The sequence below is a fragment of the Salvelinus fontinalis genome, chromosome 19, assembly GCF_029448725.1.
Source record: "Salvelinus fontinalis isolate EN_2023a chromosome 19, ASM2944872v1, whole genome shotgun sequence".
Lineage (NCBI taxonomy): Eukaryota > Metazoa > Chordata > Actinopteri > Salmoniformes > Salmonidae > Salvelinus > Salvelinus fontinalis.
In genome coordinates, this window is record NC_074683.1 from 30931790 (window position 1) to 30950790 (window position 19001).

General features: G+C 46.6%; 1 protein-coding gene across 3 annotated transcripts in view; it reads right to left on the reverse strand.

Moving 5' to 3' along the window:
• Positions 1 to 19001, reverse strand: part of LOC129816599 (adenylate cyclase type 5-like) — a 137022-nt gene that overhangs the window by 29943 nt on the left and 88078 nt on the right. For all 3 annotated transcript variants that reach the window (XM_055871281.1, XM_055871280.1, XM_055871282.1), the window contains exons 4-7: positions 11885 to 11996; positions 9597 to 9724; positions 1538 to 1696; positions 992 to 1133 (exon numbers count right to left, since the gene is read on the reverse strand). In XM_055871281.1, coding sequence (XP_055727256.1) covers positions 992 to 1133; positions 1538 to 1696; positions 9597 to 9724; positions 11885 to 11996 — 541 coding nt within the window. The remainder of the gene's footprint in view (positions 1 to 991; positions 1134 to 1537; positions 1697 to 9596; positions 9725 to 11884; positions 11997 to 19001) is intronic.

Sequence of the window (19001 nt, forward strand, 5' to 3'; positions counted from 1 at the left end):
CAGTTCACTGATAGGTTAGAATGGAGTATTTGGCAATATGATACATCATGTGAACACACATGATATGATATGTGAGCTGGAGTCAAAACTTGTGATATCACCACAGGACTGATATGACACACACACAAACACACAGAGCTTTATTTATGTTAGAGTCACCCAGGTACCCAGAGTTCTTCCTGGCCAACTTTCAAGTTTATTTCCCATATGTAATAATTACATTAGACATCGTACTCATATCTGTGCAATGAATACATTGGAGATCTTACTCTAGCTTAGTCCGTTACTCTATGTTACTCTGTGCTACTCTATGTTACTCTATACTACTCTATCTTGCTCTGTGTTACTTTGAGTTTCTCTGAGTTACTCTGAGTTACTCTGAGTTACTCTGTGGTATTATATGTTACTATGTGTTGCTCTATGCTACTCTATGTTACTCTGAGTTACTCTGTGTGCTACTCTATGTTACTATGTGTTGCTCTATGTTACTCTGTGTTACTCTATGTTACTCTGTGCTACTCTATCTTGCTCTATGTTGCTCTGTGTTACTTTGAGTTACTCTGAGTTACTCTGTGGTATTATATGTTACTCTATGTTACGATGTGTTGCTCTATGTTACTCTATGTTACTCTGAGTTATTATATGTTACTCTGTGTTACTCTGTGCTCCTCTGTTACTCTATGCCCATGTTACTCTATCTTACTCTGTTACTTTGTTACTCAATTTGACTCTTATGTTACTCTATGTTAAGCTGTTACTTTATGCTACTGTTACTCTCTTATCTTACTCTCTTATCCCTTTCTACCCTTTCTACACACACAAACACACAAATAAACAAACACACACACACACACACATATGATATGACATGTTAGCTGGATTAGAGCCAAGAGCCAAGCTATCGCCACTGGTCTGATATGATATGACATACACACACCCACACACATCTACACACACCCACACACATCTACACACACCCACACACACATACCCTTTTCTGGCTGCAGCCCACGATGAGGTAGGTTTCTATGTTGTGTTTCTTCAGATAGATGTTCCTTGCTCCTCCTGATCCTGGCTCTACCTCATAGTCTCCACTCAGGTAGTTCAGAGTGGCCTTGGTGATGTGGATCCGCCTGGCACAGTAACACACCAATGACTTACTGGGCACAATGGGCAGGGATTGACAGTATTCATTCATTTCATGTTTATACCATAACAAATTATGATATAATATTGTCATATTCATAATGTAGTGTAAATCTTTGTTTCCCCTTTGACTTTTACAAGTTGTTCTTCTGTCAAATACAGCAAGACAATGTGAAGTCAGATGAATGAATGGGTACAGTATGTTGCACTGTGAACGGTGTATTCACTGAGACTAACAAGGGTTAAGTTCCAAAATAAGAGCGAATGCTCAATACATAGAATGAAGCTATGTGGTACTCTAAGTAGTATGCTAATGTATAATGGAACACAGCCTAGTAGTGTCATTGGGTGAGTGACTGTGTACTGGTTTGTTGTGATTGGCTGAACGTACCCTGCCGCACCCCCGGCCTCCATGTGATTGGCTAACGTGACATCGTTGGACCACACATCAAACTGCCACTTCCTGAGACCCAGCACCCCACAGTGGACCCTGCCGCTATGGATTCCCACACGCATGTTCACGTTGACCCCCGTCACCTCTCTCACCAGCCTGGAGCACAGACAGAAACAGTCAGAAACAACTGAGCACTGATTGACAGATTGACCACATCATCAAGCAATAGAAGGGAGTAAGAGGAAATAGTCAAATGAGAGAAAAAGGATACGCATGAGTAACAGTAATGTTTCCACAACTATAGCAAACTGAATCCACAGGTTCTCCTTCCTTGCAGTGAGGCTCCAGTATGTGTGTGACCTATCTCTGGCTAATGACTGACCAACTGACTTACCGACCACATGACTGAACAACTGACCACTGACCGACCCAACTACTGATCGACTGACCGACCACTTGACTGACCAACCATTTGACTGACCGACTGATCGACCGACTGACTGACCAACTTACTGACCAACCGACTGACTGACTGACCGACTCACCGACTGGCTGACCGGCCGACTCACAGACTGACTGACTGACTGACTGACTGACCGACCACTTGACTGACCAACTGACAGACTGACAGACTCACTGACCGACTGACCGACCACTTGACTGACCGACTGACAGACAAGTGGTTCTTCAGTCAGTTGGTGAGTCGGTCGCTCAGTAAGTCGGTCAGTCAGTCAGTCGGTCGCTCAGTAAGTCGGTCAGTCAGTCAGTCGGTCGGTCAGTAAGTCGGTCAGTCCGTCGATCAGTCGGTCAGTCAAATGGTTGGTCAGTCAAGTGGTCGGTCAGTCGTTCAGTAGGCCGGTCGGTCAGTTGATCAGTCAATTGGTCAGTCAGTCAGTTGGTCAGTATTTCGTTCAGTCAGTCGGTTGGTCAGTCAGTCAGTCGGTCGGTCAGTATGTCGGTCAGTCAGTCGGTCAGTCAGTCAGTCAGTGAGTCGGTCGGTCAGTCAGTGAGTCGGTCGGTCAGTCAGACGGTCAGTCAAGTGACCGGCCGACTGACTGGCCGACTGGCCGACCACTTGACTGACTGACCAATCACTTGACTGACCGATTGACTGACTGACTAATCGACTGACCGACCACTTGACTGACCGACTGACTTACCGACTGACTGACCGACCACTTGTCTGACCTACTAACTGACTAACATACTGACCGACTGACTGATCCACCGACTGACTGACGGACTGACTGACCAACATACTGACCGACTGACTGACCGACCACTTGAATGACGGACTGACTGACTGACCAACATACTGACCAACTGACTGACCGACCGACTGACCGACTACTTGACTGACTGAGTGACCGACTGACTGACCACTTAAATGACCGACTGACTGACCGATCGACCGACCACTTAACTGACTGACTGCCCAACTCACTGCCCAACTGACTGACCAACTTACTGACCGACTCACTGACTGACTGACCGACCACTTGACCGACCGACTGACCAACTGACTGACCGACCGACTGACTGAATGACCTACTCACCGACTGACTGAATGACCGACATACTGACCGACTGACTGACAGTCGGTCAGTCAAGAGGTCGGTCAGTCAGTCGGTCGGTCGGTCAGTAAGTCAGTCAGTCAGTAAGTCGGTCAGTCGGTCAGTCAAGTGGTCGGTCAGTCGGTGAGTCGGTCGTCAGTGAGTCGGTCAGTCCGTTGATCAGTCAATCGGTCAGTCAGTCGGTCAGTCAAGTGGTCGGTCAGTCCATCGATCAGTCGGTCAGTCAAATGGCTGGTCAGTCAAGTGGTCGGTCAGTCGATCAGTAGGTCAGTCGATCAGTCAAGTGGTCAGTCAGTCAGTCGGTCAGTCGGTTGGTCGGTCATACGGTCAGTATTTCGGTCAGTCAGTCAGTCGATCAGTCAGTTGGTCAGTATTTCGGTCAGTCATACGGTCAGTCAGTTGATCAGTCGGTTGGTCAGTCGGTGAGTAGGTCGGACAGTCAGTCGGACAGTCAGTCATACGGTCAGTCAAGTGTTCGGTCAGTCGGTTGGTCAGTCGATCAGTCAGTCAGTCAATCGGTCAGTCAAGTGGTCGGTCAGTCGGTCAGTCAGTCAAGTGGTCAGTCAGACGGTCAGTCAAGTGGCCGGCCGACTAACTGGCCGACTGACTGACCGACCACTTGACTGACTGATCGACTGACCAACCGACTGACCGAACACTTGACTGACCGTATGACCGACCATTTGACTGACTGACTTACCGACTGACTGACCGACTGACTGACCGACTGACCGACATACTGACCGACTGACTGACTGACCGACATACTGACCGACTGACTGAGCGACTGACCACTTGAATGACGACTGACTGACCGATTGACTGACCGACTGACTGACTGACCAACCGACCGACTGACCGACCACTTGACTGACTGAATGCCCGACTTACTGACCGACCGACTGACTGACCAACTTACTGACCGACTGACCAACCGACCGACCACTTGAATAACCGACTGACTGACCGACTGACTGACTGACCGACATACTGACCGACTGACTGACCGACTACTTGACTGACCGACTGACTGACTGACCGACTGACCACTTAAATAACCGACTGACTGACCAACTGACTGACCACTTGACTGCGACTGACTGACCGACCGACCAACTGACCGACCACTTGACTGGCTGAATGCCCGACTTACTGACCGACCGACTGACTGACCAACGGCCCGACTGATCGACTTACTGACCGACCGACCACTTGACTGACTGACCAACTTACTGACCGACTGACCAACCGACCGACTGACTGACCGACTGATCGACCGACCGACCGACTGACCACAGGACAAAGCAGACAGAGGACAGGAACAGTGCCTGTCTGGTCCTGCCCATCCGTTATAATGACTCACCTCCTCTTACAGGAGTCAGAGAGAGAGAGAAAGAGAGAGAGAGTAGGGCAATGCGTTTGTGTGGTCTTTCTTTATTAGATATGGCCTGTAATCATCCGAACCTCATTATGACGTCAGAACTAATGTTCTAAGGCAGGGCCACCTCAGAGCAGTCGTTGACTCAACCTCTGCAGACACAAATTAGGCTAAATTCCTCTTCACGGGGATAGAATAAACTTGATTTGAACTTGCCAACTGTTTGGTTTCTCAGTACTGGGAGTAAAGGAAAGTACAATGGAACTAATGCATACCTGCCTCCTACCACCTCTCTGGAACAAAGACTTGCACATCCTGTGGCTCTCCAGTACCAGGGTTAAAGAAAAATCCTCTCTAGACAAGGGTGTTTTACCATGAGCTGTACTGGACAGAGCCAGACCAGACAAGGTCTGTTGTTTTCCATTGACATATACTTTTATATAATATAGACAGTTTACAGAGCTTTCAGAAACAATTCACACCCGTTGACTTTTTCCACATTTTGTTGTGTTACAGTCTGAATTTAAAATTGATTAAATTTAGATTTTGTGTCACTGGCCCGGAATTGGGTTTAGAATCTTTTAATGTTAATAAAAAATTCTAAGCTGAAAAGTCAATAAGTATTAGTATTCAAACCTTTTGTTATGGCAAGCCTAAATAAGTACAGGAGTAAACATTTGCTTAAACACTCACATAATAAGTTGCATGGACTCATTCTGTGTGCAATAATATTGTCAAACAGATGTTTATAATGACTACCTCATCTCTGTACCCCATACATACAATTATCTGTAAGATACTTCAGTCACAAAGACCAGGGAGGTTTGCAATGCCTTGCAAAGAAAGGCCCCTATTGGTAGATGGGTAAAAACTTTGCTGAAATGTAATATCCCTTTGAGCATGGGTAAGTTATTAATTACATTTTTCATGGTTTCACTACAAAGATACAGGCGTCCTTCCTAACTCAGTTGCCGGAGAGGAAGAAAACCGCTCAGGGATTTCACCATGAAGCCAATGATGACTTTAAACAGTTACAGATTTGAATGGCTGTAATAGGACAAAACGGATGGATCAACAACATTGTAGTTACTCCACAATACTAACCTAATGACAAAGTGAAAAGAAGAACCATCAAACAGGAAAAGCATCAATACAGGACTAAGATTGAATCCTACTACATCGTCGGATGTGGCAGGGCTTGCAAAGTATTACGGACTACAAAGGGAGGCCCAGCCATGAGCTGCCCAGTGACGCGAGCCTACCAGATGAGCTAAATGCCTTTATGCTTGCTTCGAGGCAAGCAACACTGAAGCATGCATGAGAGCACCAGCTGTTCCAGATGACTGTGTGATCATGCTCTCCGTAGCCGATGTGAGCAAGACCTTTAAGCAAGTCAACATTCACAAGGCCACGTGGCCAGACGGATTACCAGGAAGTGTACTCAGAGCATGCGCGTATCAGCTGGCAAGTGTCTTCACAGACATTTTCAACCTCTCCTTGACCGAGTCTGTAATACCTACATAATACCTGTTCCCAAGAAAGCGAAGGTAACCTGCCAAATGATTACCGCCCCGTAGCACTCACGTCGGTAGCCATGAAGTGCTTTGAAAGGCTGGTCATGGCTCACATCAACACATTATCCCAGAAACCCTAAACCTACTCCAATTCACTATTAACGCCCCAACAGATCCCCAGATGACGCAATCTCAATCGCACTCCACACTGCCCTTTCCCACCTGGACAAAAGGAACACCTATATGAGAATGCTATTTATTGACTACAGCTCAACGTTCAACATCATCGTACCCACAAAGCTCATCACTAAGCTAAGGACCCTGGGACTAAACACCTCCCTCTGCAACTGGATCCTGGACTTCCTGACGGGCCACCCACAGGTGGTAAGGGTAGGCAACAACACATCTGCCACGCTGATCCTCAACACGGGGGCCCCTCAGCGGTATGTGCTTAGTCCCCTCCTGTACTCCCTGTTCACCCACGAATCTGTGGCCAAGCACGTCTCCAACCCCATCATTAAGTTTGCAGACGACACAACAGTGGTAGGCCTGATCACCGACAATGATGAGACAGCCTATGGAGAGGAGGTCATAGACCTGACAGTGAGGTGCCAGGAAAATAACCTCTCCCTCAACATGAGCAAGACAAAGGAGCTGATCGTGGACTACAGGAAAAGGAGGGCCGAACACGCCCCCATTCACATCGATGGTGCTGCAGTGGAGCCGGTCGAGAGTTTCAAGTTCCTTGGTGTCCACATCACCAACAAACTATCATGGTCCAAACACACCAAGACAGTCGTGAAGAGGGCACGACAACACCTTTTCCCCCTCAGGAGACTGAAAAAATTTGCCATGGGTCCCCAGATCCTCAAAACGTTATACAGCTGCACCATTGAGAGCATCCTGACCGGTTGCATCACCGCCTGGTATGGCAACTGCTCGGCATCCGACCGTAAAGCGCTACAGAGGGAAGTGCGTACGGCCCAGTACATCACTGGGGCCAAGCTTCCTGCCATCCAGGACCTACAGTGGGGCAAAAAAGTATTTAGTCAGCCACCAATTGTGCAAGTTCTCCCACTTAAAAAGATGAGAGAGGCCTGTAATTTTCATCATAGGTACACTTCAACTATGACAGACAAAATGAGGGGAAATCACATTGTAGGATTTTTTATGAATTTATTTGCAAATTATGGTGGAAAATAATGGTCAATAACAAAAGTTTATCTCAATACTTTGTTATATACCCTTTGTTGGCAATGACAGAGGTCAAACGTTTTCTGTAAGTCTTCACAAGGTTTTCACACACTGTTGCTGGTATTTTGGCCCATTCCTCCATGCAGATCTCCTCTAGAGCCGTGATGTTTTGGGGCTGTTGCTGGGCAACACGGACTTTCAACTCCCTCCAAAGATTTTCTATGGGGTTGAGATCTGGAGACTGGCTAGGCCACTCCAGGACCTTGAAATGCTTCTTACGAAGCCACTCCTTCGTTGCCCAGGCGGTGTGTTTGGGATCATTGTCATGCTGAAAGACCCAGCCACGTTTCATCTTCAATGTTCTTGCTGATGGAAGGAGGTTTTCACTCAAAATCTCACAATACATGGCCCCATTCATTCTTTCCTTTACACGGATCAGTCGTCCTGGTCCCTTTGCAGAAAAACAGCCCCAAAGCATGATGTTTCCACCCCCATGCTTCACAGTAGGTATGGTGTTCTTTGGATGCAACTCAGCATTCTTTGTCCTCCAAACACGACGAGTTGAGTTTTTACCAAAAAGTTATATTTTGGTTTCATCTGACATTCTCCCAATCTTCTTCTGGATCATCCAAATGCTCTCTAGCAAACTTCAGACAGGCCTGGACATGTACTGGCTTAAGCAGGGGGACACGTCTGGCACTGCAGGATTTGAGTCCCTGGCGGCGTAGTGTGTTACTGATGGGAGGCTTTGTTACTTTGGTCCCAGCTCTCTGCAGGTCATTCACTAGGTCCCCCCGTGTGGTTCTGGGATTTTTGCTCACCGTTCTTGTGATCATTTTGACCCCATGGGGTGAGATCTTGCGTGGAGCCCCAGATCGAGGGAGATTATCAGTGGTCTTGTATGTCTTCCATTTCTTAATAATTGCTCCCACAGTTGATTTCTTCAAACCAAGCTGCTTACCTATTGCCGATTCAGTCTTCCCAGCCTGGTGCAGGTCTACAATTTTGTTTCTGGTGTCCTTTAACAGCTCTTTGGTCTTGGCCATAGTGGAGTTTGGAGTGTGACTGTTTTTTTTTTTTGACAGGTGTCTTTTATACTGATAACAAGTTCAAACAGGTGCCATTATTACAGGTAACGAGTGGAAGACAGAGGAGCCTCTTAAAGAAGAAGTTACAGGTCTGTGAGAGCCAGAAATCTTGCTTGTTTGTAGGTGACCAAATACTTATTTTCCACCATAATTTGCAAATACATTCATTAAAAATCCTACAATGTGATGTTCTGGATTTTATTTCCTCATTTTGTCTGTGTGTACCTATGATGAAAATTACAGGCCTCTCTCATCTTTTAAGTGGGAGAACATGCACAATTGGTGGCTGACTAAATACTTTTTTGCCCCACTGTATATACTAGGCAGTGTATATAGGTCCTGGATGGCAGGAAGCTTGGCCCCAGTGATGTACTTGGCCCTACGCTCTACCCTCTGTAGCGCCTTACAGTCAAAGACTCTAGTCACCCAAGACATAGACTGTTCTTTCTGCTACCGCACGGCAAGTGGTACCGGGGAAAGCGGTACCAAAAGGCTCCTTAACAGCTTCTACTCCCAAGCCATAAGACTGCTGAACAATGAATCAAATAGCCACCCAAACTATTTACATTGTAACACTTTTGTTTTTACACTGCTGCTTCTCACTGTTTATTATCTATGCATAGTCACTTTACCCCTACCTACATGTACAAATTACCTCATCTAACCTGTACCCCGGAACATTGACTCGGTACTAGTACCCCTGTCTATAGACTCATTATTGTTATTATTATTAATATATATATATTTTTTACTTTAGTTAATTTTGTAAATATTTTCTTAACTCCATTTCTTGAACGGCATTGTTGGTTAAGGGCTTGTTAGTAAGCATTTCATGGTAAGATCTACGTAAGGTCTACACCTCTTGTATCCGGCTCATGTGCAAAATAACATTTGATTTGATGTGAAATCCAACACAATAGATCACTGAGTACCACTTTTAATTTTTTCAAGCATGGTGATGGCTGCATCATATTATGAGTATGCTTGTCATCAGCTAGGACTAGGGAGTTTTTTTGGGGGGGTAAAAAGAAACGGAATAGAGCTAAGCACAGGTAAAATCCTAGAGGAAAACCTGGTTCAGTCTGCTTTCCAACAGACACTGGGATACAAACTCACCTTTCAGCAGGACAATTGGATACTTATGTAAATGTCTTCATTTTGTCATTGTGGGGTATTGTTTGTGGATGGGTTTGAAAAAATATCTATTTAATCCATGTTGAACTCAGGTTGTAGCACAAGAAAATGTGGAATAAGTCAAGGGGCATGAATACTTCCTGAAGACACTGTATGTGGCCATGTCATACTCACGAGATGGCCTCGATCATGTCCACCCCCATCTCCACACAGCAGGATGCATGGTCGGCCCGGGCCTCTGGCAGCCCAGACACACAGTAGTAGCAGTCTCCCAGGATCTTAATACGCAGGCAGTGGTTTTCCTATTGACACAGACAGCATACCTTTCATGACCTATTTCTATTCAAAATCCTTTTTTCCCTAACCTAACACTAACACTAAACCTTACCCTTACCCTAACCCCTAACCCTAACTCTTAACCCTAAACCTAACCCTAACTGCTACCCTAATTGTAACCCTAAACCTAACCCCTAAGCCCAAAATAGCCATTGTCCTTGTGGGGTCCCCACGACACCAAGAGGGAGAATTGTCCTTGTTTTGCTATCCTTGTGGGGTCTTTGGGTGATTTCAGGTACCCACGAGGATAGTAATACAAGCCCACGTATTGGATACACAGACACACATGTGTTAGTGTGTTAATAGCGTTTCCTTTGTACAGTAGTGGGTTTTACATACCATGATTATAATAAGGTTGTTTCTTGCCTGCTTATTGAAATGCACTTTGTATTGTCTCTCTGGATAAAAGCTTCATGACTAAAATGTCAATGTAAAATGTAAAATAATTCCTTAGCATTTAAAACCTGACAAATATACTGTATCTAGGCTACAGAATGCTGGCTTCACATTTTACCCACACTTGGGATAAAACTGAAGATCTGGCATGTATGTGGTATGATACATACAGAGCAGTGTTATCCATATATAATGTACTGTCCCTTATGAATAAATACCAAGTCTAAATACCATATCCCTCATGCCACAGATATTTTAAGGGTTTGGACTTTCACATCGGTTAGTGTTGATTGACATGGGAAACGAATTGTTCCCAGTGGGAACGTCAAGTTCTGGAAGCGTGTTCAAGGAATTACTGTTCTTCCTTTTCTCGGAATTGGTACTGCAAAAAGCCCTCTTTATACAGTATGTTTATAAATAGTTTTATAAAACAATTTTATATTTTTGTAATACAATTTCCCTGCAGTGTAAAAGACTGTTATTAATAACTCTGTGCCCTTATTTCCCTCCTTCTCACTGTAAACAACAGGGCTTTGTGAGGAGAAAGTCCTACTGCACTCCATTATCGCTGTTTTACACACTAAAAACAAATGGTTCTATATAGTGTCAAATAAGGGTTCTTTGGCTTGTAACCAAAGCGGAACCCTTTTTGATGGTTCTATAAAGAGCAATACTCATAAGGTTCTAAATGGAACCAGTATGGTGCTATAAAGAACCCTTTCCTAAGGTTCTATAAAGAACCATTAAAAAAGCTTCTATATAACACCAAAATTCTGCTATGGTTACAACCCTTTTTTATGGTTCTATAAAGAACCTTTCTCAATCTCAAAGATTCTTTGTAGAACCATACAGGGTTTTTATTCAGATGTTATTATTGTGTTTATTCACAAGTTGAATCAGGTATGCTAGCTCTGCAACAGCTGGGAGTCCCTGAGGAGAGAAGGAGAACTACTGACTTAGTCAATCATTCTCAACTGACACAAGGCCAAACGTGAGTCTTTCACAAGACACAAGACACCATCACTGGCCATTGTCATATATAACATGTACTGGCATAGCACAACATATTAGATTAACTGAAATGACACTCTCACTCACGGTTGTACAAAAATAGCTGTGAACAAACCCAAAATATTCAAATGAGCCCGCCGCCCCTACATTTTAATTATCACTAAAAGAGAAAATAAACCTTTTTTTTAACGGCAAAGAACCATTGAAGGGCTCAGTGTTCTTTGGGTCAGTATGGTTCCACACAGAAGCATCACCCTTCCCATAGAACCCTTGAGGAACTCCCATTTTGTGTACTGTAAAAGACACAACATAGGCTATTGTGTGTGTGTGCTTGATTCTTTGTTATTTAGCATTCAAGGCCATAAAGGTCATGGGGGAGGGGGGGTGGAAAAACACAGGGTTATCACATGCAACTTAAGAGAAAAATCAAATAAAAACTTTAATGGAAAGCTTTAGTAATCATTCTACGTGACTTCCAGAACATAGCTGAGAAGCTGAGCTTGTCCTTGGTATGACGTTAAAATGTACCGATTGCTTGGCAGAGTACTGTAAATATCCAGCCTTGTGGTTTGTGTGTGTGTGTGTGTGTGTGTGTGTGTGTGTGTGTGTGTGTGTGTGTGTGTGTGTGTGTGTGTGTGTGTGTGTGTGTGTGTGTGTGTGTGTGTGTGTGTGTGTGTGTGTGTGTGTGTGTGTGAGAGAGAGTGTGTGTGTGCTCTCACCGCAGCCAGCTTGTCGAAGCGGGCAAACAGTTCATTGAGAGTCATCACCAGCTCCTGGGCAGTACACTGGGACGCCAGGCTGGTAAACCCTTCAATATCTGCAAACAGGATACTGCACGACCCACACACAAAGAGAGACACACACACAGAGAGACAAAGAGAGAGACAGACAGAGACACACACACAGAGGCAGAGAGAGGGAGACATACAGAGACGGAGAGAGTGAGAAACACACACAGAGAGAGAGACAGAGACACACACAGAGACAGAGAGGGGGAGACAGAGAGAGAGAGAGACAGAGACACACACACAGAGGCGGAGAGAGTGAGACATACAGAGACGGAGAGAGTGAGAAACACACACAGAGAGAGAGACAGAGACACACACAGAGACAGAGAGGGGGAGACAGAGAGAGAGAGAGACAGCGACAGAGACAGAGCGACACAGAGAGAGTGAGAGAGAGACAGACAGAGACAGAAAGAGAGAGAGACACACACACACACAGAGAAACAGAGAGACAGAGACACACACACAGAGACAGAGAGAATGAGACACACAGAGACAGAGAGAGGGAGAAATGCAGAGAGAGAGTTATCTCCAGTTACTTGCAAGCACAGTGCTCAGTATCTTACAGCCAACCAGACATTGAACTCAGCACAGTGCTCAGTATCTTACAGCCAACCAGACATTGAACTCAGCACAGTGCTCAGTATCTTACAGCCAACCAGACATTGAACTCAGCACAGTGCTCAGTATCTTACAGCCAACCAGACATTGAACTCAGCACAGTGCTCAGTATCTTACAGCAACCAGACATTGAACTCAGCACAGTGCTCAGTATCTTACAGCCAACCAGACATTGAACTCAGCACAGTGCTCAGTATCTTACAGCCAACCAGACATTGAACTCAGCACAGTGCTCAGTATCTTACAGCCAACCAGACATTGAACTCAGCAAAGTGCTCAGTATCAGTAACCTGGTTAAATAATAATATAATAATAATGGTAAAATAAAATAAAAACGTACAGCCAACCAGACATTAATGAACAGATAGAGCAGTTGAATGAAAAGCTACATTCGTTTCTATCCTTTTTTCACCCTTAAGTAATACAACTGGGTATAAAGTGGAAGAATTATAGGATAGTCTGAAAGTCATGATTGCATCCCTCTCCAATAGCCATGCTGAACCACTTTTCCTGAATGGCATCAGCCGTTACCACTGTTACGGAGGTGGCTCTGAGTCAGGGCTAATTGCCACTGGTCTATTAAATTCAATGGTACCTTTTTTTTGGCAAGACATTCTGATTTTCTACAGTAATAGCAGCCACCAGAGCACCTTATCGTATCAATATTATACTAATACATCAGCCCCATTATCATGCCAATGGCCTGACTACGTGACTGACTGACAGTGCTGTGATGAGCGCTAAAGTGCTATTGAAAAAGACAATAATTTCTGACAATGTGACTGTGCTGAGTGTTAGTTATCTATGCTAATGAAAAATACATTTATGTCCCAATAGTGTTGCAGAACAGAGGCTGTCCTCACCCAACACTGAGAGAGAACGTGTTGAGGCATGTCCTTTTCCCTGAGAACAAGGTGACTGATCTGTCAGTCTAATGACCCCATGGGCTGGTGGGACAGGATACATTCACAACACTATACCGTGTGGATGAAGAGGAGCTCATCTGCTCAACCAGTTCCACTTATCTATATTCAATCTGGAGACAAAGAGTGGCAGCGACAGGTCGATTTCAGGACTAGGCCAAGCCATGGTGGGACTGCCTGGGAGTCAGGTTGGCTTGACACTAGGATCACGATTCTCAGGGACGTTGTGGCTCTCTGTTCCGTAACTAAGTCTCTGACGGTTGACTGTGAATGCTTGAATGGTTTCAGGAGAACATGCTATGCCATTTAAAGGAGTACTCAATAGACAGTATGTTTAGAGGCTGCTGTCAATGAACGGATCCACGTTTGACCTCACAACTACTATTACATGAACCTAAAAAGGGAGAGAGGGGACTAACATTAGGTAATGATATCTTTTGAAATACTAGTTCCTTTCATCATGAGATGGAGATAAAGAGGGCAGGGGAGGAAGGGAGGGAGAGAGAGAGAGCGAGAGAGAAAAAGAGAGAGAGAGAAAGAGAGACACACAGAGAAGAGTGAGAGAGAAAGTGAGACACTGAGAGAAGGAGTGAGAGAGAGAGATAGATAGACAAAGAGAGAAATCGACACAGAGAGAGAGAGCATTCTATGCCATTAAAAGGAACATTAAAATCGAAATTCCAATTTGAATCTGTCAAAAAAAAAATCAAATCAGTTATAGAACCAATTGCACTATATGGCAGCGAAGTATGGGGTCCCTCTCTAATAATGAATTTACCAAATGGGAAAAACATCCAGTAGAGATACTGCATGCAGAGTTTTGCAAGTGCAAAGAAAAACTCAAAATAACGCATGTTGAGCAGAAGTTGGCCAATACCCCCTACTTACTCGAATAGAAAAAAGAGCCATCAAATTTCATCACACAGCTCTACAATGTCAAATCAAGTTTATTTTATATAGCCCTTCGTACATCAGCTAATATCTCGAAGTGCTGTACAGAAACCCAGCCTAAAACCCCAAACAGCAAGCAATGCAGGTGTAGAAGCACGGTGGCTAGGATAAACTCCCTAGAAAGGCCAAAACCTAGGAAGAAACCTAGAGAGGAACCAGGCTATGAGGGGTGGCCAGTCCTCTTCTGGCTGTGCCGGGTGGAGATTATAACAGAACATGGCCAAGATGTTCAAATGTTCATGAATGACCAGCATGGTCAAATAATAATTTGCACCTCAGGAGTAAATGTCAGTTGGCTTTTCATAGCCGATCATTAAGAGTATCTCTAGAGAGGTGAAAACAGCAGGTATGGGACAGGTAGCACGTCCGGTAGACAAGAGATGAAACAAGAGAAGAGTCCCCTCAGTCAGCTGGTTTAACTAACCCAAACCAACCCCATAGAGCCTCAGGACAGCACTCAGAAAATCTGGCCCAACCAACTCATCACCAAGCAAAAACAAAAATATATTACCTATTGGAAAGACACCACAAAAAATCTAAGTAAACTTCAATGCTATTTGGAAAAAGAGCAGCATTGGAAAAGAGCAGCTTCAGAGATAAACAGGCTCACATGAGTCTCACAGGAACACACAGCCCAGCTCCATACCACTAGCAGCCCTGTCTGGGGACACAAACCCAGCTCCATACCACTAGCAGCCCTGCCTGGGGACACACAGCCCAGCTCCATACCACTAGCAGCCCTGTCTGGGGACACACAGCCCAGCTCCATACCACTAGCAGCCCTGTCTGGGGACACACAGCCCAGCTCCATACCACTAGCAGCCCTGTCTGGGGACACACAGCCCAGCTCCATACCACTAGCAGCCCTGTCTGGGGACACACAGCCCAGCTCCATACCACTAGCAGCCCTGTCTGGGGACACACAGCCCAGCTCCATACCACTAGCAGCCCTGCCTGGGGGGACACACAGCCCAGCTCCATACCACTAGCAGCCCTGTCTGGGGGGACACAGCCCAGCTCCATACCACTAGCAGCCCTGTCTGGGGACACACAGACCAGCTCCATACCACTAGCAGCCCTGTCTGGGGGGACACAGCCCAGCTCCATACCACTAGCAGCCCTGCCTGGGGACACAGCCCAGCTCCATACCACTAGCAGCCCTGCCTGGGGACACAGCCCAGCTCCATACCACTAGCAGCCCTGTCTGGGGACACACAGCCCAGCTCCATACCACTAGCAGCCCTGCCTGGGGACACACAGCCCAGCTCCATACCACTAGCAGCCCTGCCTGGGGACACACAGCCCAGCTCCATACCACTAGCAGCCCTGTCTGGGGACACACAGCCCAGCTCCATACCACTAGCAGCCCTGCCTGGGGACACACAGCCCAGCTCCATACCACTAGCAGCCCTGTCTGGGGACACAGAGCCCAGCTCCATACCACTAGCAGCCCTGTCTGGGGACACACAGCCCAGCTCCATACCACTAGCAGCCCTGTCTGGGGACACACAGCCCAGCTCCATACCACTAGCAGCCCTGCCTGGGGACACACAGCCCAGCTCCATACCACTAGCAGCCCTGCCTGGGGGGACACAAACATATTAGTCGCATGCGCCAAATACAAGAGGTGTAGACCTTACAGCAAAATGCTTACTTACAAGCCCTTAACCAACGATGCAGTTTTACGAAAATACCTCAAAAATACAAATTAAGAAAAAAGTAAGAGATAAGAAAAACAAATAATTAAAGAGCAGCAGTGAATAACAGTAGCGGAGATATGTACAGCGGGTACCGGTACAGAGTCAATGTGTCAATGTGCGGGGGTACCGGTGTCGAGGTAATTGAGATAATTATGCACATGCCGGTATGGTTGTTAAAGTGGCTATGTATAGATAATAACAGAGACTAGTAGAAGCGTGTGGGGTGGGGGGAGGTGCAATTAGTCTGGGTAGCCATTTGATTAGCTGTTCAGGAGTCTTATGGCTTGGGGGTAGAAGCTGCTTAGAAGCCTCTTAGACCTAGACTTGGCGCTCCGGTATCGCTTGCTGTGCGGTAGCAGAGAGAACAGTCTATGACTAGGGTGGCTGGAGTCTGACAATTTCTAGGGCCTTCCTCTGACCGCCTGGTATAGAGGTCCTGGATGGCAGGAAGCTTGGCCCCGGTGATATACTAGGCTGTACGCACTACCCTCTGTAGTGCCTTGCGGTCAGAGGCCGAGCAGTTGCCATACCAGGCTGTGATGCAACCCGTCAGGATGCTCTGAATGGTGCAACTGTAAAATCTTTTGAGGATCTGAGGACCCATGCCAAATCTTTTCAGTCTCCTGAGGGGGAATAGGTTCGTCTTGGTGTGTCTTGGTGTGCTTGGACCATGTTAGTTAGTCGTTGATGTGGACGCCAAGGTACTTGAAGCTCTCAACCTGCTCCACTACAGCCCCGTTGATGAGAATGGGGGCATACTCGGTCCTCCTTTTCCTATAGTCCACAATCATCTCCTTTGTCTTGATCACGTTGAGGGAGAGGTTGTTGTCTTGCACCACACAGCCAGGTCTCTGACCTCCTCCCTATAGGCTGTCTCATCGTTGTCAGTGATCAGGCCTACCACTGTTGTGTCATCAGCAAACTTAAATGATGGTGTTGGAGTTGTGCCTGGCTGTGCAGTCATGAATGAACAGGGAGTACAGGAGGGGACTGAGCACGCACCCCTGAGGGGTCCATGTGTTGAGGATCAGCGTGGCGGATCCATGCTTTACCATTAGCAGCCATGCCTGGGGACAAGACGTATTGCTGGAGCTACTCCCAGTAGACCTGTACTCCCGTATTCCTGGAGCTACTCCCAGTAGACCTGTACTCCCGTATTGCTGGAGCTACTCCCAGTAGACCTGTACTCCCGTATTGCTGGAGCTACTCCCAGTAGACCTGTACTCCCATATTGCTGGAGCTACTCCCAGTAGACCTGTACTCCCGTATTTCTGGAGCTACTCCCAGTAGACCTGTACTCCCGTATTGCTGGAGCTACTCCCAGTAGACCTGTACTCCCGTATAGCTGGAGCTACTCCCAGTAGACCTGTACTCCCGTATAGCTGGAGGTACTCCCAGTAGACCTGTACTCCCATATTGCTGGAGCTACTCCCAGTAGACCTGTACTCCCGTATTGCTGGAGCTACTCCCAGTAGACCTGTACTCCCATATTGCTGGAGCTACCTTCAGTAGACCTGTACTCCCGTATTGCTGGAGCTACTCCCAGTAGCCCTGTACTCCCGTATTGCTGGAGCTACTCACTGTAGACCTGTACTCCCGTATTGCTGGAGCTACTCCCAGTAGACCTGTACTCCCGTATTGCTGGAGCTACTCCCAGTAGACCTGTACTCCCATATTGCTGGAGCTACTCCCAGTAGACCTGTACTCCCGTATTGCTGGAGCTACTCCCAGTAGACCTGTACTCCCATATTGCTGGAGCTACTCCCAGTAGACCTGTACTCCCGTATTGCTGGAGCTACTCCCAGTAGACCTGTACTCCCGTATTGCTGGAGCTACTCCCAGTAGACCTGTACTCCCGTATTGCTGGAGCTACCTTCAGTAGACCTGTACTCCCGTATTGCTGGAGCTACTCCCAGTAGACCTGTACTCCCGTATTGCTGGAGCTACCTTCAGTAGACCTGTACTCCCGTATTGCTGGAGCTACTCCCAGTAGACCTGTACTCCCGTATTGCTGGAGCTACCTTCAGTAGACCTGTACTCCCGTATTGCTGGAGCTACTCCCAGTAGACCTGTACTCCCGTATTGCTGGAGCTACTCCCAGTAGACCTGTACTCCCGTATAGCTGGAGCTACCTTCAGTAGACCTGTACTCCCGTATTGCTGGAGCTACTCCCAGTAGACCTGTACTCCCATATTGCTGGAGCTACCTTCAGTAGACCTGTACTCCCGTATAGCTGGAGCTACTCCCAGTAGACCTGTACTCCCGTATTGCTGGAGCTACTCCCAGTAGACCTGTACTCCCGTATTCCTGGAGCTACTCCCAGTAGACCTGTACTCCCGTATTGCTGGAGCTACTCCCAGTAGACCTGTACTCCCGTATTGCTGGAGCTACTCCCAGTAGACCTGTACTCCCGTATTGCTGGAGCTACTCCCAGTAGACCTGTACTCCCGTATAGCTGGAGCTACCTTCAGTAGACCTGTACTCCCGTATTGCTGGAGCTACTCCCAGTAGACCTGTACTCCCGTATAGCTGGAGCTACTCCCAGTAGACCTGTACTCCCGTATAGCTGGAGCTACCTTCAGTAGACCTGTACTCCCGTATTGCTGGAGCTACTCCCAGTAGACCTGTACTCCCATATTGCTTACACCTGAGAATCCAGTGACTGTGGTCTCTCTTAGCTGGAGCTACTACTTACCTTTACCTATGGAGGGGAGAGCATAGGAGCATAGCAGAGGAGAGGGGATGCTGCCTTCTAACTGATCTGGGATCTGTGTGGATGTGGATACCCATTCTAGAGTTTGAACCAAGACAAATAAACAACGACAACTTAGAGGCTGCATTCTCATAATTTGTTTT